The sequence below is a fragment of the Polypterus senegalus genome, chromosome 6 (genome assembly GCF_016835505.1).
Source record: "Polypterus senegalus isolate Bchr_013 chromosome 6, ASM1683550v1, whole genome shotgun sequence".
In the NCBI taxonomy this organism is placed as follows: domain Eukaryota; kingdom Metazoa; phylum Chordata; class Cladistia; order Polypteriformes; family Polypteridae; genus Polypterus; species Polypterus senegalus.
This window is the reverse complement of record NC_053159.1, coordinates 20749405-20777045: the sequence shown is the minus strand read 5'-3', so window position 1 is coordinate 20777045 and position 27641 is coordinate 20749405. Positions and strand designations below refer to the sequence as shown.

General features: G+C 40.8%; 2 protein-coding genes across 5 annotated transcripts in view; one reads left to right on the top strand and one right to left on the bottom strand.

Annotated features, from left to right (window-relative positions):
* Positions 1-22142, top strand: part of ca6 (carbonic anhydrase VI) — a 43629-nt gene extending 21487 nt beyond the window's left edge. For 2 of the 4 annotated variants that reach the window (XM_039755530.1, XM_039755529.1), the window contains exons 3-10: positions 2533-2685; positions 5164-5259; positions 14673-14739; positions 14828-14985; positions 18300-18426; positions 18549-18632; positions 18730-18768; positions 20550-22142. In XM_039755530.1, coding sequence (XP_039611464.1) covers positions 2533-2685; positions 5164-5259; positions 14673-14739; positions 14828-14985; positions 18300-18426; positions 18549-18632; positions 18730-18768; positions 20550-21166 — 1341 coding nt within the window. In that variant the 3' untranslated portion in view covers positions 21167-22142. The remainder of the gene's footprint in view (positions 1-2532; positions 2686-5163; positions 5260-14672; positions 14740-14827; positions 14986-18299; positions 18427-18548; positions 18633-18729; positions 18769-20549) is intronic. The other 2 variants (XM_039755528.1, XM_039755531.1) reach the window with 2 other exon arrangements.
* Positions 22143-25054: 2912 nt separating this feature from the next.
* Positions 25055-27641, bottom strand: part of slc2a1a (solute carrier family 2 member 1a) — a 28393-nt gene continuing 25806 nt past the window's right edge. The window contains exon 13 of the mRNA XM_039755527.1: positions 25055-25320. Within this exon, the coding sequence (XP_039611461.1) occupies positions 25090-25320 (231 nt within the window). The 3' untranslated portion in view covers positions 25055-25089. The remainder of the gene's footprint in view (positions 25321-27641) is intronic.

Genomic DNA, 27641 nt, shown 5'->3' with positions numbered 1-27641 from the left:
TGTTGCAGTTAAAAGTTGCTTCGAAAGGTCATTTCTTTACCTGAGATTATAGATTCCAAAGCAAACTTTTTTACATTGGGTTTTCGCTTTTCAATCTAAGAATCTCCAGTTTTTTTTATTTTTTACTTGTATTTTTTTACTTTGATTTTGTCTTGTGCTTTGGGTTTGATATTAGTTCACCATTTTCAAATCTTTTTTTGGTTTTTGACTGCATCTCTTCTCCCACTTTTATAAACTTCTTTTTATTCATTATGACACATATTTCAGAGGAGTTTGTTGTTTATTATAGTAGAATAATATTTTTTACTTAGCTTCTGTTAAAGGTAAATATCCCCCTTTAGACAAAATACAGTAAAATGCTATCTATCTATCTGTCTATCATACAGTGCCTTTCCTATCTATCTATCTATCTATCTATCTATTATCTAGTGTCTTTCCTATATATCTATCTACCTATCTGTCTATCTATCTATCTGTCTATCATATAGTGCCTTTCATATCTATCTATCCATTATCCAACCTGCTATATCCTATACCCTACGGGGATCTACTGGAGCCAATCTCAGCCAACACAGGGAGCAAGGCAGGAAATAAACCCTGGGCAGGGTGCCAGCCCACCACAAGGCGCACACACACACACCAAGCACATACTAGGGACAATTTAGCATTGCCAAGGCACCTAACCTGCATGTCTTTGGACTGTGGGAGGAAACCGGAGTACCCGGAGGAAACCCACGCAGACACGGGGAGAACATGCGAACTCCACACAGGGAGGACCCAACCCACTGCGCCACCGTGCTGCCCATCTATCATATAGTGCCTTTCATATCTATTATATAGTGCCCTTCATATCGATCTATCTGTTATATAGCATCTTTCATATCTATCTATCTATCTGTCTATCTGTTATATAGTGCCTTTTATATTTACCTATCAATTTATCTGTTATATAGTGCCTTTCATATCTATCTAACTATCTATCTATCTATTATATAATGCCTTTCATATCTTTCTATCTATCTGTTATATAGTGTCTTTCATATCTATCTATCTATCTATCTGTCTGTCTGTCTAGTATATAGTGCCTTTCATATCTGTCTATCTGTCTAATATAACACCAACCTTTTATTTCATTGTGGCAAACATGCACCTCTGAGGACTGATGCGTATCAAAGCCATTACATCTTATGCTCAAAATGGTGGCACCCAGGAAAACAAAAAATGGTGTTGTTTTTCTGAGAAATGTAAAACATCCACTGTAACCACAAGGGGTGCCACTGAGCCCCACACCTCAGACACAATATCACCCATCACAACTATGGTTTAAAATGATGGGTTTTTATGTTCATAGATCACCTTTTACAGTGCTTTCAGACCACAATATTATGTTCATAAATGTTTTTCTCTCCTTCCACTACTCCTGTTGAGAGTTTCAGCCTCCCGATTCTGATTCTCTGATGTGAGGCTACCTTTTAAGTAAGACTCGGGAATGCATCCGGTGTCACTGCCCTGTATGTTGGGAGCACTTCCAGGTGACCTGGAAACCAGTATAGTACTCCCCCTACAGCACCCTCTGGTGGCACCCGAGGACCTCGACTGGGCTGTACTTCTGCACTCCAATTCCAAAGCAACCCTAAGGGTGTCCTGATTGGAATCAGCTTCAAGGATCACTGCCATCTTCCTGTGGTGGTATGAACTGCTCCCGGTAGCCATGTTTACCCAGTCCATTCATTATACTTCATTCCAAGCTGGGATGAAGATTGCAGGATGATCTGGCCAGGTTGTGTGTCCATTCCTGCAGTCCTTTCATTATGGCCTCCTGGTTGTGCAAGAACTCAGTCTCCATCCTGGCTGGGATGCCCTTCTGTCCTCCATGGCACTTACACTACTTAATGGAATTTAAAACACGTCATGAGATTTACATGCAAGTATAAACTTCTCCTTAAGGTATTGGCCATAAAAAAGCTAGGAGCCACGGTGAACACAATGACCATCCTTTGATATAAAAGTGGGTTGGCACTGTGGTGTTGAGTTGACACTGCTGCCTCACAGCACCTGAGAGGGCAGGGTTTAGCGTTTGACAAGGCCCTCCATATTTATGGAGGATGCACTCAGCAATCATGGCTCTGGAGAGTGGTGTTAATTAGCACATGCAAGTAAGGATCTGACTGTGCTCTTTACACGCTGACAGTAATGACGCCAGCACGCTGTAACCATTCCCAGAGTGTCCAAGGAGATTTTCACCCACGGTCTAAAGATTTTAGTGACTCCAATCTGACTTGATATGTGTGCTGCAAATTCGGTTCCTGCTTTGCTCCCAGTGCTTCTTGGATGGGTGGATAGGCTCGAGCACCCTGTTCATTAAACGAATGGATGGTCAACATGTTTTCAGTAGTGTTGAGAAGATCAGTTAAATTCAGATGAAACCCAGAGGTGCATCCTTAAGTATTTCTTGCCTAGAAACAGTCAGCTGTGTGACCAGATGTTTGAATGTCATGTGATCTGTTAACTCTCTCCTTTCCCCAAACTGAGGCAGTTCAGATCGACCTTCCACCCACCATGAGCATTGTCAAAGGTCTTCCCAACAAATACACAGCAACCCAGATGCATCTCCACTGGGGTGGAATGGACATGGAGGCGAGTGGCTCTGAACACACGGTGGACGGCATGCGATACCTTGCTGAGGTACTGCCTATCACGCTGTGATTTCAGTGTTGTATAGATTTCAAAGTTGGACAACACAAGGCAGAGGTCAGAGAACTGACATTGAAGTGTCCAAGATTCTCAAAAGTCAGCCTCACTGGGGAGCTTGAAGTCTGTAAAGTGGAGGGTCTTGTATTTGGAGACAGAACTGCAACTGGACATGTAATGAAAGGACGCCATTGTTGTAGGATGTGAACATTGAAGGGATAAACTGCTTAAAGGGGCAAATGTTTAGGACCAAACATTTCCATTTTTTCTGCTTGTTTGGAAAATTGTGTGATATGGACAACAATTGGCCAGATGTGAGAAGATCACCGACCATTGACGTTCACACCCTAGAATTCTAGATAGGGTCAATGGCTCAAAAAGCAAAGAAATTATGACTTAATCTCTATCTGTCCATCATTTTAGCACAAAACAGCTGAATATTAACTTGTGATTCAACATGTCAGCCATCTGCAGCAGGGGTCGTCAAGTCCAGTCCTGGAGGACCACCGTGGCTGCAGGTTTTCATTCTAACTGTTTAACTTCTTGTGAATTCATTTTAATGGTATTTCTTTTTTAAGATTTGCTCCCCTGTATTTCTTCATTGTTCCTCTGATTTGCTTCATTTCTTTCCTTAAATGGCACCCAAAGAGAAATGAGTTGTGAAGTGAGTGAGCCAAGAGAAGACCAACTAAGTCAGGGCCTCAAACTCCGACCAATTTCACTCCAAGCAGCTGCTTTACTCAGGCGCAGAGTCTTGTCATTAATTAAACCGTTCTTTAATTCTATGGCTTGTTGCTAATGGCAGACATTTCTGAAATTGTTGATTTTCTCTTTTGTAAAAGCTGTAATAAAATGGGGACCTGAGCAGATCGACATTCCTGAGACCTTCACCTTTCTTTATTTTCAGATGTTGTGTGATGGACACCAGTTGTTTTGGCTCATTTTGTGTCTCATTATTGTTTGGCTGCTAATTAAAGAAAAAGAAACAATTGAGGGGTCTGATTCTTCAAAAGCAGGTCAAATAAAATTAATTCACAAGATGTTAAGTAGCAGCAAAAACCGGTCACTCATTAAGAAAAGGGTTAGGATGAAAACCTGCAGCCACAGTGGTCCTCCAGGGCTGGACTTGGCGACCCCTAATCTGCAGGGAGTGCTGAGCTGTGAAGCTCAAAGCGGCAGATTCAGGGTGTGACACTCAGTAAGTCGCATCTTAAGAAAGTGTCTGTTCACTCTTAAAGGAGCCATCTCTACTGTATATATAATCTTCATTTGGGTCTTGATCTTTGTTTGTCTGCGAATGAATTAGAAGAAGCACTAGATGGCAGTAGAGAGACGGCTAAAACCTAGGCATTGCATTACGAATCTCCTCCAGGCTTATACTTCTGAAGACTGTAGTACGCCAGTCACACCTCAAAACACAGACATTCAAACTAAACAAATTGTTGTGCTTTAAATTAACTAAAGAGATCTTCATTTAGATCTTGATCTTTGTTTGTCCACGAATTCCACACATGAGTAGACCACCTTCCAGTTTAGTACGTTGTTGTTACTCACGGATGTCAACAATGTGCCGGAATAACGAAAGGGGTGGTGGACAGTGTTACGCTGGTTAGCTCCTGAGGCCTGGTTAGAGAATGAGATTGCCGAAGATAAAAGGTACGTGTCTACGTAGCATATGAATGAAAGAAAGACAGTGGGTAAAATGAAGGACAACATAACGGCACGTTTCGGAAATTATTATTGTTACATTGTAGCGGGCGAGTGCTGCGCGTCTCACAGTTGTACCGTGGCTTGCTCACATGTCAGTGAAGTGATCCCTATTTATGCTTTAAAGAGCCTGGATACCTATGTGTCCCCCTTTTATAACCATTGCTCCGTGTATATTTCCTTACTCTTTGGATTACCACAAAGCAACCTGCGAGATTGGAGAAAGGTTGAGAAGACATCGTGAGAGGAAACGACAGCGTCGTGAAAACGAGACGGACTGTGAACGGACAGAAGCAGAAATGCTCCTACAGCACCACATAATTACTATTCGGACAGTGATTCCGAGTAGGCCGTTCCTATCGAATCAATGTCCAAGGGTTTTCTTTTGTAATTCTGTTTCCGTTATAAAAAATCATAATGCTGTGCGACGAAGGGCCCAGTTCACGACTGGCAGCCGCGTTTAAACAGGGAGCCCTTCACAGACAACTTTAACACGCGCAATGTAGTTGGGCGCACATGGCTAGTAGAAAATAAAACATGTTGTCAGTTTTAATGGTGTACAGTTCACATCACTAATGCAACATGTGTTTATTTTTATGTCATTTGTGATTTACCACACTGAATCGCAATTTCAACACCATAGCTGTGGTTGAGCTTTGTTTTTATGTTTCTCTCACATTTGAATTATAAGAGTTCTGCTGTCTAAATAAATGTAATGTGTCCTGCGAGTAAATGTCTGTTCATGTTTTGTTTCTCTTACTGCAGCTCCATATTGTTCTTTACAACTCTGATAAATATGTTAGCTTTGATGAAGCCAGAGACAAACCAGACGGACTGGCTGTGCTTGCGTTTTTCTATGAGGTAAAATTCACATTTTGTTTCACTATTAAAAGAGTTATTTCTTTTAAAATAGCTACAACTAGAAATTGGTATTTCATACTGCATGAAAGGAATTTGTTCGGTTTAGCTTGTGCCTCAGAATGGTGTTGTATTAACCAGGTTAGAAAATGGGGTCTTGTTCAGAAAGCGGACGCCACTTGAGACGGCCTTCCCCTCGCCCAAACACTAACCTTTAGGTCAATAAAATAAATCCCTGATGTTACGTCACTATTTTAGGGCTAAAATGATAACAGAATGTGAAACCTACTTATATATGTAATCTTAATTATTGTGAAACAACCAAGTGGCGTCCGCTTTGTGAACAAGAGCCAGAAAATGTACATGTTGGAGGACTTTGTGAAGTCTTTGTTTATTTACTATCATAAAAGATGAAGATATCACTAATTTGTTGGTTTAATATTTTGTAACAATGTCTTATGTTAAGGCGGCATGGTGGCACAGAGGTAGCGCTGCTGTCTCACAGTCCCACGTCCCGAGTCCTCCCAGCGTGGAGTATGTGTGTTCTCCCTGTGTGCGTCAATGCCATGCATGTTAGGTGAATTGCCAATCCTAAATTAGCATGTGTGTGTGTGTGTGTGTATGTGCCCTGCAATGGACTGGCGTCCTTCCCAGTGTTTGATCCTGCCTTGTGCTTTTTGGGAGAGGCCCCAGCAGTCCCCTGTGACTGTGTTCAGGACTGACTGACTGACTTGTGTTGTACTAAAAAGTACATGTATTAGTAGAGGGGTGGCACGGTGGTGCAGTGGGTAGTGCTGCTGCCTCACAGATAGGAGACCCAGGTTCACTTCCCAGGTCCTCCCTGCGTGGAGTTTGCTTGTTCACCCCGTGTCTGCGTGGGTTTCCTCCCACAGTCCAACGACATGCAGGTTAGGTGCATTGGTGATCCTAAATTGTCCCTGGTGAGTGAGTGTGTGTGGGTTGGCGCCCTGCCCGGGGTTTGTTTCCTGCTTTGCGCCCTGTTTTGGCTGGGAATGGCTCCAGCAGACCCCCGTGACCCTGTAGTTAGGATATAGCGGGTTGGATGATGGATGGATGTATTAGTAGAGTACATGAATACATGTTTTCAATCGAATTTAAAAACATCATTTAGTTAAAATCAAGTACAAATACACTCATGACACTGAAGTCATGTAAAAATTGACTCGGTTGAAGTAATTGTAGTTCATATTTCTTAAATATATTTTTGAAAGAAGTACCAGATGAAGAGTTAGAATTGTGTAATCCTATAAAATTTGTGCTGAAGTACGCCTGGATGTGCAACCAGTTGATGTGACGGTAAGTTCCTAGCCATGCGGGACTCTGCTGGTGTTTCAGGAACTCGTATTTAGGATTTGTTTTGTCAGCAGGAGCAGCTATTAGACATGTAAAAGAGGAAAATATACAGTTTGAAATAATCTGTCAAGGGAAATTTGAAAGAATGAATGAATCAGTATTTGAGGCCACACAGTATACTATTTAAAAAAAATCGCCAGTGCTTTTTAAATGGGAATTGTTGAAATTTCAAACATTTCAAATATCTGAGCCCAGCAAAGCTCCATGAATAAGAAGTGCTCCAAGTTTCAACAAAATTGGCCCTCTGGGAACCCAGTTGTTTCATGCAGGCAAACAGATCAAGAGACGGACATGTTGAGGTGCTTTGGAAGATTTTGGGAAAGTCCCATTCCTTCCAGTGCTGTTCTTTCAATGTGTCTGGGACAGAACTGAGCACCCAACATCTTAGTATTGTACAGTTCAAGTACAGAAAAGAGACAGAAAAAGAATGAACGCATAAAACTGTAATACCTTTGACATACATATTAGAAAATAGCAAAACTAATAATCCAACAATAACATTTCTAGACTCTCATACTTCATTAATGAAAGACAACATATGTATAAAATGAACATTTATTCAACTGTTTCTGATTCTACTTAATCCAATAAACAGTGGCTGGAGGCTGGAGTTATAGTACTTCATGGCACTAAGCTCAAGGCTGGTCTAACAACCATGACATATGTAGTATATTTATATCTATACAGTATATACACACAGACACACACATACAGTATATGCTGGGCCAGTAACAGCACTTCAAGAGAGGCCCAACAAATCAATAAATGAATTAAAAGAGCCGACTCAGTTATGGGGTGCATTCTGGAGCTAATAGAGAAGGACAGAATTAAAACAAAACTGAGAGGCATTATGAACAATGCAGCACATCCTCGCTCTGACACACAAATACGGAGGACTTTCAGCCAACAGATTACTCAGTCAAAGTGTGTCAAGAAATTCTACGGGGGCTCCTTTATACACCTGCATATGCCTTGCTGGGACTGGGACTGCCAAGTCAGAGGTTTTCTTTGTTTTTAGACATTCTGGTGTGTGTTCAGACCATAGACAGACAGACAGACAGACAGACAGACAGACAGACAGACAGACACTATCTATCTATATATATATATATATCTATTACAGGGGTGCCAACACTTCTTCAGCTTGTGAGCTACTTTTAAAATGACCAGGTCGAAATCATCTACCTACATTAAAATGTTTTATATATATATATATATATGAGTATACTTTGTAATAAGTAGAGACTTGAGGCGTGAAAAGGTTTGGGGCAGCCACCCGTTTAATTCGGTTTCCTGGCTGCAAACGTACTTGGGACATCATAGTCAAGTTTACACAACAGAGTCCAAAACAGAACTGCCTGCCTAAGCAAGGCAGTGAGCTTTATAGCTCAGAGGGCGGAAATGATGTCGTCCTCTGGGCGGAACTGAAGTGACATCACCCTTGGGGCCGGAACCGGAAGTGACCTCATTCTTGGGGCCGGAACCGGAGGTGGTGTGTCCTTCCTGGAAATGGCGGCTCCTGGTGGGATTTCCCGGGTAAGACCTGCAGAGAACTCAGAAAGAGCGTCAGCGTACCCCGCCCCCCCCTGGGCAGATGTATAAACAGTATTGTCTAAGCCCTTCAGCTGCTTCCCATGCACACGTGTGTGACAACTTTATACATAAATTATATGTTGTTGTACCTTGCATAACTGAATAACCTTTATGGTACGATAAAAATTCAATACATTTATGGTTACTACAGTATTTGGATTTAATAATCTTCATGTGGGAAAAGGCTGACAAGCATAAATAAGTAGAGCCGAATAATGCAGTAAAGCAGGTAGCACATTTCCTCATGTTTGGGTACTTTTCCTCAGTGAGTTCCAAAACTGTCCAAGAGCCCCAGACTTCAGCTGAATGTCATCCTGTAGTGTCAAAATCTCATCCTCCACTGTAGAGGAGTTTTAGGTGAAACAGTGTTGCAGTTTTTGATGTGGGTGAATCACCCTCAACATCTCCTCTAAATGGATAGCACTTAAATGTAGCGATTGGCTCAAGTAAAGCTGAGACTTGAAACCGTCTGTCAAAGTCTGACAGGCAATTTTCAATCTGCTCCATGTAGCGTATGCTGTCAAGTTGCGCACACGCCTTCCATTGCGTCTCTAGCTCTGAAGCGAGGTTTTGGATGTTCCCCAAATCAAGGTGCTGCAGCTTTGAGGACAGATGTTGCATTTTTCATTTCAAAGCATTAACTGAGCTAATCATATTGACCATGGAGTTCTCCTTTCCTTGCAGCTGTAAATTAAGCTCATTCAACATATTGGTCAGATCAGAAAAAAAAATGCCAAGTCTAGCGGCCATTGATCGTTATTAAGTTACTTGTACTCTGCATGTTTAAGGACAAGGAGAAACTCCTTTTACTACGGACAGGGGTCTTGAAATCTCAACAGGAATTTCTCCGTAGCTATCTGTCTCAATGAAGGCATCTTTTATCATCTCTCCATCTTGGAAGGACTTCTTATGCTTAATGATCAAGTGACTCACCTGGAACGATGCCTCAGTGTGTCTGCCTTTGGTTTTGAATTCAGCCGAGTGAAAAATGACGGCCGTCCGATTAACTGTGATTTTAGTTCCCTCTCCTTTCTCTTTCTCAGATCGCTTTTCGGAAGGAAGTCAGTTTTGTAGTTTTTTATGAACAGTTCGAAAGTGCCTTTCCACATTTTCCTTCTTTGGAATAGCAATGATAGATTGACAGATCAGACAAACGCATTTCGATTGTGACATTGTGAGAGAAAAAAATCCTCTTCCAATTCCACATTCAGCCCATACCCTCCCCAAACATTTTTTTTTTAAATCCCTTCTTTAGTCGATATAAATTGGAAGGCTAACTAGATCACAGCTGGAGTTTGCACTAGCTCGCACCTTTGATCGTGCGTGTGGGATGACCAGTGTGTTAGAAGAAAAGAGATCTCAGACTGGCCGTCCTGTATGTCAATCAAGTGGCAAATGCCATAGGGAGGACATATGATAGACTAACGATTAAAAAAAATTTTTTTTTAATGCAACGCGATCTACCGGTCGTTCGCGATCGATGCATTTGGCACCCCTGATCTATTATATTGTGCCTTTCATATCTATCTATCTATTATATAGTGCCTTTCATATCTATCTATCTATTATCTAAAAAAGCCGAAGTCCCCCCTTGGTCACAAATAAAGTTCTATCTATATTGCTCTCTTTCTTTATATATATAATATTTTATTTATTAAAGAAGGTCCCTTTAAGAGGTGATTTTTGGACTTGGCACAGGTCTGTAAAGTTTTAATTTCCCCTTGAGGACAAATAAAGTATGTATGTATGTATGTATTGTGAATGCTAGGTGGCACTGTTGCCCCTTAAACCCAACAGACAGACACTCAGGACACGGGGTAATTCTCTTTTCTTCTATAAATAGTGCCCCTAAGCACCACAGCCACAACTAGTACAAATAAATACAATAATCACTATTCTCCCCCATGCCTCCCAGCAAGCGTTGTCTACTACCTCCCGACTCTGGCTCCCCTGCTGGGTTTTCAGCAGTCCTTTATATATGGTCCGACCCAGAAGAGCGTCCATCCTTCCATCCACATGACTTGCCAGCACCTCCGGGTCAGATGGAGAACTTGAGTTTCTCATTAGCCCGGAAGTACTTCTGGACTCCCATCCACATGACTTGAAAGTACTTCCGGGCTATGTAGGAAATAAGAGTCCCAATGTCTTCTCACAGCGTCCCCTGGTGGCACCCACAGTTCCCAGCAGGGCTGTGATACCGAACTCCAAAGTCCATAATGCCCTGCGGGAATCTGGGGCACCGTTACGCTGTAGGGAAGCTGCCATCTAGCGCTTTGGGGGAGGCAGTGTCCAAATGTAGCTGCCTTCCCCCAGCCTTCCGTCCTCTGGCCGTCACTTACAGTATCTATCTATCTATCTATCTAGATATGCTTCAACAACTAGGGGGAAGAGATGTTAGAAATGAATGAAAGGAAGTTTTTAGCTTCATATTCAACATCTGGGCTACCCAGCCCAGTGACTACCTGAGCAGCCTGCAATGAATGAACACAACAGGGAAATGGCCATGAATGAGGTGACATCATGTGATGATTCATCACTGCTGATCTTATCCCTCCAGTTCTTCTTAAAGTAATAATTCCAGGAGAGGTGACTTTGTTCAAAACAGAATGCCCCAAAAAGATGACAAGAAGTTGAAGAGTAGAAATGGGACCAGATACGGTGAGATCTAACTCCTGGGCACGGCTGGTCACTTGGAACTAAATTAGTAGCTGCTCATTCATGATGCTGTCTTGCTTGTATGTGTTTATTTCAGGTCACTGCAGAAGTAGGTTTTGATATGCTAGAGCACATTGTTTAGTGGGGACTAGGAGGCGATGTCTGCGTAAGATTGAGTTGGCGCTGCCCTTCTCTTTGTATGACATAACAAGCCTAGCTGACAGGCCACAATCCGAGGGGAACAGAAACTTAAAATTCATACAATTTCCAAAAGTTCAGTCTGATAAAGTTATGGTGACATTCTCTTAAATTCTGCTGAGTAGAGGAATTCTGAGAGTTTATGTATAATGCCATGGCCAGATCAGAGTCATGAAAAAATGGAAGATAGACAGTCAAACATAACAACTTGAAAACAAAGAAAAATAGGCAAAAAAGCACAAAACAACATGAAGTATGCTTAGTCAAATAAACAACTTAAAAGAACAAAGAAAGAATGAGAGAGAGCCTCAAAGTATCTGAACATGTGCAATAAAAACCTGTTGTGATTTCCAGGACATAAAATGGCAAAAAGATAGATAGACTTCAAAAATAGACCAAAGCGCAGTCCAGGATTTCACTGGTTCACCTAGAAATAGGCCTCACCCCAGGCATCCTGTCGCCAAACACAAAAGGCAGACTTCAAGCCCAACAGTGAGGCTCAGGCTTTTAAACAACAAAAGTTAAAAAAATGGTTAGAAAAATGGAGATGAGGAAAGCTGTGAAATCTCTGATCCAACACAAAACAAAGCAAGTTTCTTATATTTAAAGATTTATTAATAAATTGACCATGGCCTATCAAAATGGAGCAACCAAATCCAAATCATATCCAAAAGGCAGTGCCTTAAACGAAATGCTGAGGTCAAATGCCAGAGAAAACAGACAAGGAAAAAAGGAAAACACCCAATCACTAACTATGCTGAAGGCCATGGACGCTCTAAAGCTTTGCCTTAATTAGATCTGGAGTCAGTACATCAGCTGCATAATTAGGTGGCCCAGCCTCCTTTGGCTCCGTATACATGTGGCAGGGCAGATTACAAACAACACTATAGGTCAGGTCAGGTTGGGGAGCATGCACTGGTAAAGCATGTTGCTGCACCCACCACACGACAAAACAGCTTGAGATTCTGGTTGGCAACCCCCCAAGCAAACATGCGGTTCAGTCCCACCCTTTGAAAATGCCCATCTATCTGCCACAGCCAGGTATTATGTGGGTGTCCCCTTACCCTGGTCCAGCCGCTCAGGTCCTCAACAATGAGGATCCTGATTGTTAAACAACACTACATAGAAAAATAATTGCAGACAATATAATAAAATTACCAAAATACAAAGACAAAACCAAACACAGAATTAATAACATGATATTAAAAATGATATTTAAACTACAGTAGAAACACTTGGGCCTCTGGTCCTTGAAGAAAGGTGACCTTGACAGTGGCAGTGCTTGATGGTGAGCAGGTAAAAATGTGGCCATAACAAAACACATCAGCCCGTCACTTTATTCAGAGTACTGCCATCTTGTTTGTGATTTTCTTTTGTGTTCGGAGTGTATGACTTACGTTTACAATAAACATGATTAGCTATCTGTGGTTCAAAAACAATTAGTTGCCTATCGATTGTGTTTTTTGTCATAGCATAACATTGTGTACTTGACGTGCATCGCAGTGACCTGTGCAATGTGCTTTACTGCCAGTAGATGTTGCCAATGTTCTTTTCCTGTCAACCATGGTGTATGCACACAAGCCTGTTCTTTTCTTATCAGACATGTGTGATGCCGTGTTACCGCTTGCCATGAGAAGGTCTCTCAGCCTAATTAAATGGCTGAGGTAGCCCGCATGTGCATTTCACGGGCAGAGGTGGGTAGTAATGAGTTACATTTACTCCGTTACATTTACTTGAGTAACTTTTTAAAAAAATTCTAAGAGTAGATTTACTGCACCATACTTTTTACTTTTATTTGAGTACATCTGTGAAGAAGAAATGCTACTGTTACTTCACTACATTGGGTAACACTCAAATCGTTACTTTTTTCCATTAGATACGCTATATTTTTGGCAGAGAGAAGCCGCCAGTGGATCTACTGCATGACTGTTTCACCAATCAGACGTAGCAACAATAATCACAAGACTCCGTTTCACCAATCAGACGTAACAACAATAATTACATGGCACCGTTTCACAAATCAGATGTAGCCATGCAGTCACATGACCACACACAAACTGTGGTGGCATAGTGGCACAAACTCCTCTCAGACAGCGGACGGGCAAAGAAAGAATACATGAAAAATGAGAGCCAACTCCTGCTGAAGCTTAACCATCACTTCATTGAGTGAAGAACAAGCACGTTTTAACCAAACATACACAGACACAGACAGTCAATGTAAAGTGAGACTTCTTGTACGTGCACAAGCTGTCTTGTTCTAATGTTATTTTCTATCAGCTGTGCTATTTGGAGGGCAAGTGCATATGCAGTATTATACAGTCAGTGTACAGTATATCTTGTCACTGTAAGTAGTTTGCACTGTTCAAACATACATGTTACCTACTGTAGCTATTGGCTTCAAAAGCTTTGTTGTGAAAAACTGTGATTTGGAACTTTGTGTTATTTGTGCGTCTTTATTTTGTAAAGATGTTATTTATTTTTACTCATTTTTTTATTTTATTATTTGGAAATAGCAGAATTTGCACATTATGGAATAACTTCTTGATTAAGACCAAGATAAATGCTAAATGGTTTGTGAATTTTTGCTTGACAGACAGCTCACCCCTATATATAAATAAAATACAATGTCTGTCTGTCTGTCCGCTTTTTACAAGAGAATACAATACAATACAATACACTTTATTTTTGTATAGCCCAAAATCACACAGGAAGTGCCGCAATGGGCTTTAACAGGCCCTGCCTTTTGACAGCCCCCCAGCCTTGACTCTCTGAGAAGACAAGAAAAAACTCCCAATAAAAACCTTGTAGGGAAGAACTGCTTAATGGATTTAGATCTTTTGTTTTTCTATAATTTGCTTGAACATTCTGGTTGATTTTCTCTCGACGTGCTAAGAATCATAGTTTGCTTGCAGGATCAATATATTTAAGCTAATCCGAGACAAAGGCTGCGGGCCGAGGAGAGGGGGAAGCGTGACGTCAGGAGTAGGGAGTCGATCTACCTCTGTGTTTTGGAGCGTAACTTGTCTCCTCTTAACTAGCGATGCCTTTTTGTTTATTGATTTTTAAAGTTTGTCCTGTTTCACTACTATGCAGGGAACGGCTAGTGTGTATATATATATATATATATATATATATATATATTTAGTAGATAATAATAAAAGGATAAACAAAGAAGAAATGAACTTGAGCCAGGGCAACAACCCTGGGGGTACCATAATACACTACTTACCTAATTCTTCTGTTTCTAAATATCTTAAACTGTCTTTTGATTGCTCCCATTCTTAAAATATTCAATATTGATCACAGTTTAAATTGAACAATTATATCAAAGAAAAAAGAACTTGCATGAATGAGAATGTGTGTGTGTTCTGCAATGAACTGGCATCTTATCTAATGATGGTTCCTGGTTTAAGTTCAAAATTTGGCAGTGAGAATTAAAAAATCTCAGGACCAAAATGGGTTACACATTAATAATGCAACTTGAATTTAAACCTTTTAATGTATCCCTGTAGTGCTAAGATATTCTTGTATCACAAAATGTCATTAGAACTACTTAAAATATCAAGTGTATCGATACTTTTTTGTTTTTTTCCTAGGATGGACATTTTGAGAACACTTACTACAGTGACTTCTTGTCCTTACTAGGAAAAATCCAGTATGCAGGTAACATGGGGCTGGCCCAGCACTTTCTCTTTTGTGTGGCTCTGTACCACAGCATGCTTGCTAACTGATGACCAATTTTTGTTTTCAGATCAGACCACCACCATGACTTCCATCAATGTGCGGGCGATGCTACCAGAAAATCTTTCCCATTTTTACAGGTACCATGGGTCACTGACTACCCCACCATGCTTTGAGAGCATCACCTGGACAGTGTTTGACACTCCTATAACTCTGTCTTATAACCAGGTAAAGTTATTTTATTTACTGTTAAAACTACTTGGTTTAATGGTGGGTTGTGTGCAAAGTTACTACTGAGTATTGTGACAGCATTCCTTGCAGACATCACACAAAGTAAAGAAAGCACAGAAGGAATCAACAATAACAAAGCAAAAATGAATTAAACAGTCAGCTTACTTACATTGGTTTGTCTTCAAATATGAACAGGGTACAAAGAAACACTTCCTCCCTGCTGGGGAAATCCTGCCTCATTCACTTCTCGATTCTCCTGTCCTTACTGGGTCATTTATACTCAATGTCTTCTGGGTCACCTTTGGGTTAGATAAGGCATAAGGCCATAATTTCCCCATCTGTTAACATCCATCCATCCATCTTCCAGACTTGATTACTCAGGGCAGGGTCCCAGCAAGCATCAGGCACAAGGCAGGAAAGGTTTCTGGACAGGACACCAGTCTGTCACAGGGAGAACACACCGACACATAAGCACATGCTATTGCCATTTTAACATCACAATTCCACCTACTCCTGCACCATTAAAAGTATCCTAACTGGGTACATGACTGGCTCGTATGGGAACTGCACTGCCATCCACTGCAAAGCCTTGGAGGGGGGATTGCGTTCTGTCAAACAAATCGTTGGAGGTGACGTTCCTAACCTACATGACACATATGTTAGGTGGTGTGTAAGGAAAGCTAGGAAAATTATCAATGACTCCAGTCAACCGCGACATGAACTGTTCTCACCATTACCTTCAGGCAGACAATACCATAGCATCAGGTCCTGGACCAGCAGGCTTCAGAACAGCTTCTTCTATCAAATGTTAAGAGCTGATCTCTGCACAGTGACCAGTACTCACCGTCCAGTATCTGACACATCCATGCTGCTGATATGTTACGTACACATTCCATTGCACCAGATCTTTTTTGTGTTGTTAGTGTGTATTATAAAGAGTGTGAATTTAAGGATGTCTAAGTATCACTTCTGTAATGTGGGTATTTTTGCACAGTGTGTGAATGGTGACTTCATATTTAAATATATTATTATGCATATACTCAATTGTATTAATATTGCTATACTACTGTGGGTCTTGCCACAAGTTTTTCAGTCACTTGTGCATTCTTGTTAAGTGATGTGACATTAAAATTGACTTAACTTGACTTAGCCTGCTGGGAAGTCAGAGCACCTACAGGAAAGCCACACTGACATGGGCTGAACATACAAACTCCATGTAGGGAGCATCCGAAGGACAAACCCCGGCCTCATTACGGCAAGACGACACAAGTCCTGGTTCAAAATGGAAGGTTTATTATAATAAAGTACCTCAACAACAGGCTTTTTTGTAATAATAAGCACAAGCACAACTCTCCTCTTCTCTCTTTTCCTTCTTCTTCTACTCCTTCAGATGAGCTTTGTCCGGTTTTTACCCAGTTCCAACTTACCTGGGTGAGGCAGAGCGGCTCTGTTATATCTCAGACCTGGGAGTACAGCCAGTACCAGGGCAATACCCGCAGGAAGCCACTCAAAGTATGGATCACAAATTCCTGCAGTTCTGGTGGCACCCACAGAACCCAACAGGGCCGCTCTATTGGACTAAAGCTCCTAGCATGCCCTGTAGGTGTCCATATGGGTACTGTAGCTCAGGGATGATGCCACCTAGTGTGTCAGGAGAGCCAATGGTCCAAACAGGATGTCTCTCCCTATCCCTCCATTACACTGGTCTCCTAGCCATGGTAGGGGCCTTTGATCCATCACTGCTATGACGCCCATGTACCTACTTCCAAGATGGCCTCTGCTGTTCTTCTTGGCCATTCAGTATGGTGGCCTCCTGGTCATGCACCATTCCGGTTGGGATGCCAGCCTCTTCCTGCTATATATATGCTATATATATCACTATATCTCTCTATTATAAAAAAAATCTTGGGAGGGAGACGAGGGAGACAAGGGAGACGAGACGTGATCTTCTCGGAAGACACTTTGAAGTCCTGCGAGACAAAAGGACAGCTGCTGTACAGGCTTTTAAATGATCGATGCACAGCGCGAAAAGAAGAAAACACAGCTCACAAGCAGCAGCAGAAAGACAGCAGCTGATCCGACCGCATCTCCTTACCGTGAGTTCAGACCCCCTTTCACAACGCAAGCAGCATTATATGTCCTGAGAGAAAGAGATTTAACCACGTCCAGGGCCGGAAATGAAAGACAAAGAGTAGATGACAAAGTAGAACCTCGTAAAGAATTTAAAAATGTTGGCACGGTACAAATGCACAGCAGGTTAGAGATAATGGAAGTACGAAAATTCCAAAGTCTCAAAAAAATAATAGGAATGATCGTAATAGCGCAAACAAACAGAAATTATTACTCGGTAAAATAACAGAACAGCGAAAAGAGATCGAATATTTTGTTTGGATTTAAACTTTATGTCGGAGACTTGTAGATCATCTATTTCGTGTTGCCAGCGAGAATTAAAAGATTCCAAAAACTTTGTTGCGGTATGAAGTCCCGTGAGACTTTCACATCACGCCCTACTTACAAATATTATCAAACAAGACCACGGTCATCTAACCTCAGTCGTGTGAATGCTTTTGTCAAACACGCTTCCTGCACTCTCAGCTCTTATAAATTTTATCAGGACAATAATTTTATACGTTCTAGGTGACACGTCAACGACAAAGTGAAGAAGAAAGAGCATTGACAAACATTCATGAAAGTCATTTTATTTATTAGAGAGAAAGAAACGATATTCACTCACAGGCAGTTATACGTTGCGTTGTCACGATGCAAGTCCAAACACAGAATCCAAATCTTGAAGAAAAGTTAATTCCAAATATTGTTTTTACAAAAGTTTTAAACTAAAACTGAAAATAATGCATATGTAACAATTCCCATGAAAATAAGAATCTCTTTAAATTGTATATCCGGGAAACCAAACCAGGGGGTGGGTGAGCGAAGCAAGCAGAGGGCGGAGTCCCCCAGTATATATATATATATATATATATATATATATATATATATATATATATATATATATATATATATGTGTGTGTGTGTGTGTGTGTGTGTGTATAGGAAATACAACACATTGTTAGACTGAAATTTCAATCTTCATTGGTGAAACAACAATAAGCAAATGAAAATAACTGGAAAAAAAACAACAGGGAAACAATCACCACTGTAACTAACAAAAGTCGTTTTGCATCCCTCCGCTATCTTGTGTGATATCATCCTGCCAAGTTTATAAAATATGGCAGTACACATACGCCAGCATTGAAACTTAAATCATCAAAATTGTGTTGGCATGTTTTATCTTCCTGTTATGTTTTTTGAAGATTAGAATCCTAGAGAATGCTTTGCTAGACTGGGAGAACAAAACTTTGAGAAATGACTACCGACATGCCCAGCCCCTGAATGAACGGGTGGTCCAGTCTTCCTTTTTGCCCCGCCTTGGTCAAGGAGGTAAGAGCCGAGATTGGTGGTAGGTAGGAGAATCTATCAACCATGACGAATGCTGACTGTGGGATTCTTTTTTTTGTTTTTTTTTTTTTAATCATTGAAACAATTATTTTTTTATGTTTCAGCTTTTTGTCGCCAAGAAGAGATTGAAGCAAAATTGGTAAAAATAGAAGGCCTGATACGGGACCTCGGTCAGGAGATGCAGAAAGGTACAGAAATGGACGCTGCCTCTGCCTGTAAGTCTGGTGTAGTCGTCCCATCTGTCATCTAACTACCCACTTTCTTCCATTTCTTTTCATTATTTAGTCAGACCTACCAGACCTTATGGGCAACACAGTAATCAAGGTGAGTATTTTGTCTCTTCTTATATCAAGAGCCCTCACACTCACTGAACATCCGTTATTGACCCACTTAATGGAATTTGAACCAACATCTTTAAAGCAGATTAATTTATAAATGCATATATGGCTGACAGAGAACACTCCTGAGTCACTCCAAATGCAGAACAGAAGTCAAGGAGGCCAAAGTTATGTGTTATTATTAATAAAGTGCACAAATTGATCAAATGAGAAGAAAGTGAAGTATTACAAGTTAAACAGAAAGCAGTAAGCTAAACTCCCCTTCTGACACCTCCTGTACAATTCAGTTGTCCTATCTGTTGTAGCGGTGTCTGGTCCACACACCATGTCCTCTTGACTGTTGAGTCCTCTCCACTCCTGATCCCCTAGTAACACGTCCAGATAGCCAATTGTCCTCTAAAACTCCTAGGGCCATCCTTCTAAATAAATAAAATGTATTATTATTATTACTATTATACATGCAAATTACTTTTTGAAACAAAGGCAGGATTGTTGACCAATGAATAAGGGGGAGAAATGGGTCTTCAATTCAAAAAGTCATTCCCATGAACCTTTTGTTTCTTATTTAGGATATGTGCCGATTATTCCAGAAGTATCTGCTTAACATTATTTTTGCAAAAAAGCATGTGTTTTGCATGTTTTGAGCATACAACTGGATAACCGGCACATTATGTGATAAGTCCTTTTCTCATTGATGTTTTTTACACTGTTAACTGTTGAACAGCATTGGCTTCTGTTATATCATACAATTTTTTTTCTCCATTCTGCATGAAAACATAAGATAAAAAAAAATTCTCAGCCACCATTACAAACTACACGAGCTAAGTACAGTAACATGTAAAAATATATTTTTTGGTGCAGTATTCTTTTACCAGAGCAGTGTACATCAGGTGAATCGATGATCGTGGAGAGCTCAACAGAACATTAGAACAATCTAGATGAGGACAGGCCATTCAGCCCAACAAAGCTCACCAGTCCCATCCACTTAATTCTTCTAAAAAACATGAAGTTGAGTTTTCAACGTCCCTAAAGTCTTACTGTCTACCATACTACTTGGTAGCTAATTCCATGTGTCTGTAGTTCTCTGTGTAAATAGGAGCAGAAGAGGCTTCTTCTGCTTGTCCTCCTTGCCCACCTCTTCCCATTTTTAATTAAGATGTGCAGAGCATATTGGCAGCCCCAGACCAGGCAGAAATAACAATGTGTAATATTTGAACAGAAATAAATTAATAATAACATCGGGGTCTCAAATATTTCATCACTATTATGTTAACGCCACAGCAGTTTTCTACCTGAATTGCAACAAACTGGACTCGGGTTTCATTTAATTATCGAAATACTTTCTGAGTTCATTGGAGGCAAATTTGACGTACAGCAGAACACCTGTGTGGGATCTCTAGGTACCAATGAAATAAAGTATTAAGTACAGGAAATTATCAGAGGCTTCTCAGGATCCCATTACTAGAGGTCAGAGTTCTCTGTGTTTAAGGATTTGTCACCCAGTAAGAGTAATGCCCTGTAATGCCAACGAAGACCTGTCACCCAGTTGATATAACAAATGAGCGGCTGTGATCTTTTTAGAATTTCAACCCAGTCCCTTGGAGTGGTTTGCAGCACTCATCTCTACCTCCAGCTCCACCTCCATGAATGCCCATAGCGGGGTGCCTACCAAATAACTTTGTAGAAATTATGTCACCTGTTATCTTTATAAATGAACAACTGGCTGGCTGTGTTTCTTTACTTCTTGCCATTTCTCTTGTCCTTCAGGTGTCAAGTCCATTGCTCCACTGGCTTTACACTTTTCATCTAAGAACACTGATAGCTATGCACAGGTGCACGTCCTACATGGCATGATGCTGAGTGCCTTCACTATCTGTGCCCACGCCAAGACTAGGCATGAGGGAGTCCAGACCATCCTGTCGTATTCTGGCCCAAACTATGACAATGAACTTGTTCTGAGCGCTGGCCGAGAAGTTGGCCTTTGGATAGGCGGACACTTCATCAGCTTTGCTTTGAACTGGTGGGCTGTGGAATGGACACATTATTGTATCACATGGGCATCCCACTCTGGAGGGGCAGAGCTCTGGATAAATGGTGTGGTGGGCCCAGAGAAATATATCCGGAGAGGGCATGTGATCAGATCTGGCGGAACCTTTATAATTGGCAAGGATCAGGATGGACTGCTGGGCTTCTCTGAAATAGACTCTTTTGTCGGTCACCTGAGTGACATCAACATCTGGGACTACGTCCTGAGTGCCACAGACATCAGAGAGCTCATGAAGTGCAGGGGCTTCGGCAGTAGAGGGAATGTCATTGCATGGGGCGTTAACAAGATGTCTCTTTTTGGTGGGGTGGGAGTTGAACAGGACACTAGATGTGCTTAATGAGGGGTGCTGCTAAACCGTACATCTGTGATGCCTACTGACCCCGGTAAGATGTGCGACGGCTCATCTTCTGATTCGTTTGGGAGCTGGAGATGCAACCGACAAAAGTCTTGGTTATATGTATCATTGTTGTGTGCAACAAAAATAAAAAAAAATGATTATACAATTTACAGATTGCTTAAAGATTTCAGATAATGCCAATGTAAATATCAATCCATCAATTTTCTGCAAAAGTTCCCACCTGATAATACAGGAATCGATCTTAGATGGGGCACCAGTCCGTTTTACATCACACACACCAAACAAATTAAAAGGCATCAGAAATTTACAAAAGGTTTGAAGTGGTCAGTGTTGGGGGTAACACGTTAAAAGTATTATGTGGTCAGATTACTTTTAAAAGTAGTGAGTGCAGACTAGCGTAATACTTATTTTTTTTTAATTAAAAATACCTGCATTACTTTTAAAAAACAGATGGACGTTACAGCGTCACTCCGCAAGCTTATTTCTGTTAATCCAAAAAAAAAATTGCTGTGTTATTTTATGCTGCTGTTGGTGTAACATCGTGTAAGCGTGTGCTCCAGCGGCTGGCGACAGCTAGTGAGGAGGAGGTTAAGCACGAGGCTACCATGCAATCAAGAGAAAAGGACTAACCAAAAGTATTAATTTTGTCTTTAATATGTTTAGGGGATGAATTTAAATTACGGTCACGGGGAGCCAGTGATCATCTTGTACGGTAAGAAGCACACATAGTGGTACGGCTGTCCTTTGCAGGGCTGTGCTGCCCAGCCAATCAGAAAAGAGTAACAGAGGCTTAGAAATAAAGTGTTTAGTTTTTACCCATGGAAAAAGGTGATGGAGGTTACTTACTTTGCAGCATATAAAGGACTACCGTATATACTCGCGGATAAGTTCTCCCATGGATAAGTTAGGACTTGATTTTATCGTATAATTTCTGGTATTTTATAATGTCGGTCGTAAAAGGCGAATGCGGAAAACTCACGCTATTGGTCCAAGAGATTCCGACATGCTAACGCCCACCAGAGAGAGTAACCACGGGGCACACTGCCTTTTTTTTTCTATGTGGGTATCAGCGTGTACTCCTAACCCCTCTCTCTCTATTGTGCCTACTTGACCACACAGTAATACCCAAACTATTCCGAAGTGACGTTTGCACTGTTTTGTGTTTTTTGTATCTCACACCCTCATACACCTTTATCGTAAGAGCATCCCTGGTCTATGATGGAGCGTTCGATCAGAAGAAAATATGAATCTGGTTTAAATTAAACATCGTTGAAGTAGCAAAAGAAATTGGTAACTGTGCTGCTGCAACAAAACTTGTGTGTAAGAAACTGATGTGAGATTGGAGGAGGGAAGAAGATGTAAAAAAAAAATTAAATAAATAAGTGTTGCATTTTTGAACGGCCGTATATGCCGGGGTCTGATTTTATGATTGATTTTTCGTGTTTCAAGACCAGACTTAAATGTGAGTATATACAGTAAATGTATTTATAAAACAAAAGAACACGACTACCTTTGACTTTTTTTGGTCAGTTTCATAATATGGGCTTAGGATTTAGTAACAAATGCTGGGCAGTCAAACATGCAGTTTTTGATACAAAATAAGAAACAGTAATCCAAAAGTGATGCATTGCTAGTTACGTGACTATACAACGTATTTAGTTGCTTTTGTTTTTTTCAAATAATGAATAATGTAACTAAACTACTTTAAAAAGTAACATTCCCCAACACTGTCAGGGATGGCATGGCAGCACAGTTGGTGCCAATGCCACCTTATAAAGACTGGACTTGGTTTCACATCCCCCTTTACAGAGATGACATGATTTGAACAAGTTCATGTGGGGATTTAGGTGTTTTAGGTGTTCTCCCACAGCACAAAGACACGCCATTAGGCCTTCAGCCTGCCATAAACTGACCAACTGGTTAACTTTATTTAATAAGAACTGGAAAACAGATTAATTCATCTGGCCAAGGACCCCAACAAACAAACTCCAGGTGGACTAACTTACACAGCAATATTGTTTCTGTTTTTCTGTAAGTCATCTGCAGATGATACTTGATACAGTGGGCTGGAATTCATGATCATACAGACACACGCACCAATTAGTTTATACTGTACAGGGTGGTCCAGATCTAATTATGCAGATCCAGATCGTATGGATGACTTTGATTTATGCGGGGACGATTCCAGTTCGGCGCGAAGACGATTCTTCATGTCGTCTGTTCACACACTTCTCGATGGTCTGGGATTTTTCTGGTGATTTTCAATGTAATAAACTTAATAAGTTATAGCATAATGAAAATTGAATAATTAGATCTGGACCACCCTATACCTTCCTGAAAACCACAGTTCAGTTGTTTATAATGTTTATATATATACTGCCTTTCAAAAGGTTTAGAACACCTCCATTATTCCAGTTTTTCTTCAAATTTAATCAGTTGAAATACAATGAATGACCTAAAATGGTGAAAAGGTAAGCAGTAAACTGCCAGAGGTTTACACGTAAAGCTTAGGTTGGCAAAAACTGAAAAAAAGGAAATTTCAGAATATTACAAATGGGCCTTCTTCAGGGAACAACTAATGGGTCACAGCCTACTGATGTTCTGCAGCAATTAAAGTAGATTAAGATTTGTAAATTGAAGCAAACAATTTGCACAGGTGTCCCAACTTCTGTTGATTACTTAAAAACCCTTTGTCTGTCTTAAAGCAGAGTTGGAACAGACTGTGTTACTACACCCTCTTAGATACTACTTGGACAACAATTGTAAGAAAATGGCAATTAACAAATGAAATGAGACAGAGCATTATTACCCTTAGATGTGTAGGCCTTTTGTTTAGAGAAATTACAAAACAAATCAGTGTTGGTGAGTCCAGTGGTGTCCTACACAAGCCAAAGGCAACTGGAAGTAACTCTGATAAGAAGAGATCTGGCCAACCCAAAGTCACAACCCAATCAGAGGATAGGTTTCTGAGGTTCACCAGCAGGTCGAGAAAAGCAAGTCTCAGTTTCTACTGTGAACAATGGGGTCTCCAATTCCCCAAACCCTTCCTCACAGCATTTCATGCTTCACATGATACCCCAACTGTTTGTGAATTGAGTGTCTAAGCTTTACGGGGGGCACATTTACAAGATTACTGAGATTTATAAAGGTAACCTGCTCAGTTTATATTTCGATTTTATACACTGAGTACTGTATGTGGTTCAAAAACTAGAAATTTGACTTCTTCATCAACAAATGTGAAATTTCTTTTGTAGGGGGTGCAAACATAAATCAAACATTTACTGGAGGTTCGGGGCACAAACAAGGTTGGGAACAGCTGAATTAAACAATGGCCCGAATGCCATGACAATATCGGGGTACTAAATATCAACTTCTACAGAGGTGGGATGCTTAGCACTGCTGTTTCACTCTTTCGTCGTCTTGGATTTGAATTCCATGCCTTATTGTTGCCTAGATGGAGTTCTCCTCTTCTCCCTGTGTCTGAGCCAGTTCCTGCAGAGGCTCTGTTTTTCCTCCCCATCCCAAACACATGTGTGTTAGGTTAATTGGCGATTCAAAATGAGTACGGCGGTGGGCCCTGTGATCGACTGGTGCCTTCTCTACTGATGTTTCCTGCTTTAGGCTCAGTGCTGTCAGATTAGACTCTGGACCCTTTGACCCTGATTGAAACTCTCTTAAAATGCTACCTTACAACTTAATGGGATGGTGCAATGGTTGACTTCTTCTTAATTTAAGAGGCCCTTCATCTGTGTTTCCATGAATTCTGGTGACCAACTCAACACCAGCTTAATAGCCTTTATGAAGGATGGGATGGCCTCAGCTCACACCCAGGACATATGTATAACCGACAAAAGTGTGGAAGAAATTTTGTCACCTTTATTAATTTTCTCAGTATTCACTAATTACAAAGTCGTCATGGGCAGAACATTGTTGCCGTCAGGACCATCTGAGGTGACTTTCGCTGAGGTGCTCTCCATCTCCACAATTATTCTGGTTTTGTTCCTCGTGGCAAATAGCTGGCTGACTTCTAGAAATGTTTTGTTCTTTGTTTCTGGAACAATCATAAGGATGTAGAGCAGAGTCGCCAGGCAGATTGCAGCAAAGACAATAAAACTGAATGGGCCAAGACCTTTCTGAGAGAACACATGATTGGGGACAACATGTCACATTCAAGTTGAGATTCGGGTCATCTTTACTTCATCAACTCTTGAGTAACTTTAATGTTAGAAAGTATGACGTAAGCAACACGATGAACATGAAGTAACTGCCACCTCACCAATGGAAACTCTGATATTAGCTTAGCTGGAGTGCTTTGGCGGTGTGTGCAGGGATAAGAGGCGCATAACTGGGAAAGCCAGAGCAAATGATGGAAAACCGTAAAATATTTAACAGAGAGGCCTAAAACACTTTTATTAATATGAAGCCTGGAACGGTTGGCATCAGATGGAGCATTGGTACGGAGGGATATTTCAGACAAAACAAAATAAATAAATTCACAAATAAATACTTGTATTGTGACGTGTGATTCTAAGTAAATAAAAACACAATGATATGTGAGCATAGATATATAAATGTGTCATGAAATATGTTTTGTGTTGCTTATTTCTTTATGTATTTATTGATTTACTTTCTCAGTTGTTTATTGCAGTGACACCACAAGCAACATGGACACTGAATAAAGGAGTACGTCAGGCAAATTGATTTGTATTGTGCCAAAATTAAATATAATCCAATGTGTTAACTGCGTTGACATGCAACGTAATATGCAGTATGCAAGTTCACATTTCCAGACTGAGACTGATAAACTTGAGACGTATCGTTTATCAGTCTTCATAGAAGGTAAAGTGGGATAGATAAAGTGCGCTCTTATCGTGTCGTCATTAAAAACAAATCAACCAAACAATCGATTGCTTTTCACTAGAGCACACAATTCTGTCGTCAGTTTAAAATGCACTGCATTTTCGTTCATGCCCATCGACTGTGTGTCATAACTAAAAGCTAAGCAGACATTTTGCATTTTTCTTACGAGTTGCTTCGCGTGTATGGCGTTTTGATTCAAGACTGCACTTTAATCGCGGCAAAACGAAACGTAATCAAATGACCAATCAGTGTCAAAAGGCGGGGCAATGGGCATCGATAGCTGGGGAAAAGAGGCGTTCTGCTAGTGAACACATTTGTTGTGTTCCGATGGTGAGCACAAGTTTAGTCAATGTGGACCGTGGAGTGCTAAACAGAAATGGCAAAAAGTACGTTTTAAGTCTCACTGAAAAGGTTTACTCTGTGAGATATGGCTGGCTGTTCATCCCTGCCAATAGATGGAGCCCTTCCAGCAGCATGGAGGTGCCCCAAATTCCAGCAGGGCATCATGGATATTGGAGTTTTCCATCACAGCCCTGCTGGATACCATGGGGGCCGCAAGGGGACGCTGCAGAGAGGCTCAGAGACTTTATTGTGCCCTATAACCCGGAAGTACGTCCTGGTCACAGGGACAGAGGAAATGACGTACTTTCGGGATGAAAAAGAAGAGCTTTTGATCTGACTCGCAGGTACTCTGGAGTCGCATGGACTGAGGGTTCAGAAGCACTTCCGGGTCATGGACTATAAAGGACTATGGGAAATCCCAGACTGACGAGCTGAATCGGGAGGAAGGGTGGCAACGCATCTGGGAGAGTGGAGGATTATTGTATTGTGGGTTATTGTAGTGATTTATGAGTATTCTGTCACAACTCTTATGTTAAGTTGTCTAAACATGTTTTTTTTTTACAATATATATGTTAAATTGAGCTGTGTGGTTAAATTGTCGAGATGTGGGTTTTAACTAAATACTGAATAACGTGAAACACTTTTTAAAGTCACAGAGTTTGGTTTCTTCATAGCTTTTTATTCAAACCCTCCGTGATAAATGATATTTTATGGCTTTTCCCTTCTTTCGACATGCAAGAGAATGAAATTGTCATTCAAATCGTCAGCTTCCACCCATTCATTCATTCAACGAGATGGCGGATCCCCTGCCTTATCAACTCCCTCTTCAGCATCTCAACTTTTGATGCTGATTGGTCATTTGATTACATTTCATTTCACGATTAAAGTGCAATCTTCACAGAGCAAAATGCAAAACATCCCCTGTGCTTTTAATTATGACATGTAATTGATGGACATGGATGAAATGCAATGCGCAACAAAACTGCACGACATAGTGAAAAGCAATTGATCATTTGGTTGACATGTTTTTAATGGAGACATGATAAAAATTTGATGTCCCACTTGCATATGTATTGCATTGCAATGTAGTTAACATGTTGAATTGCATTTAATTTTGGCATGAATAACCTTTGATAGATTTGTGTATTTCTATTCACTGAAATGAAGTTCTGAATTTGAATGCATTCTCTTATCTTGGTGAGGGAGGCTTGTTGCTTTTTCTTCAGATGTGCAATAAAAAGATCACTGTGCT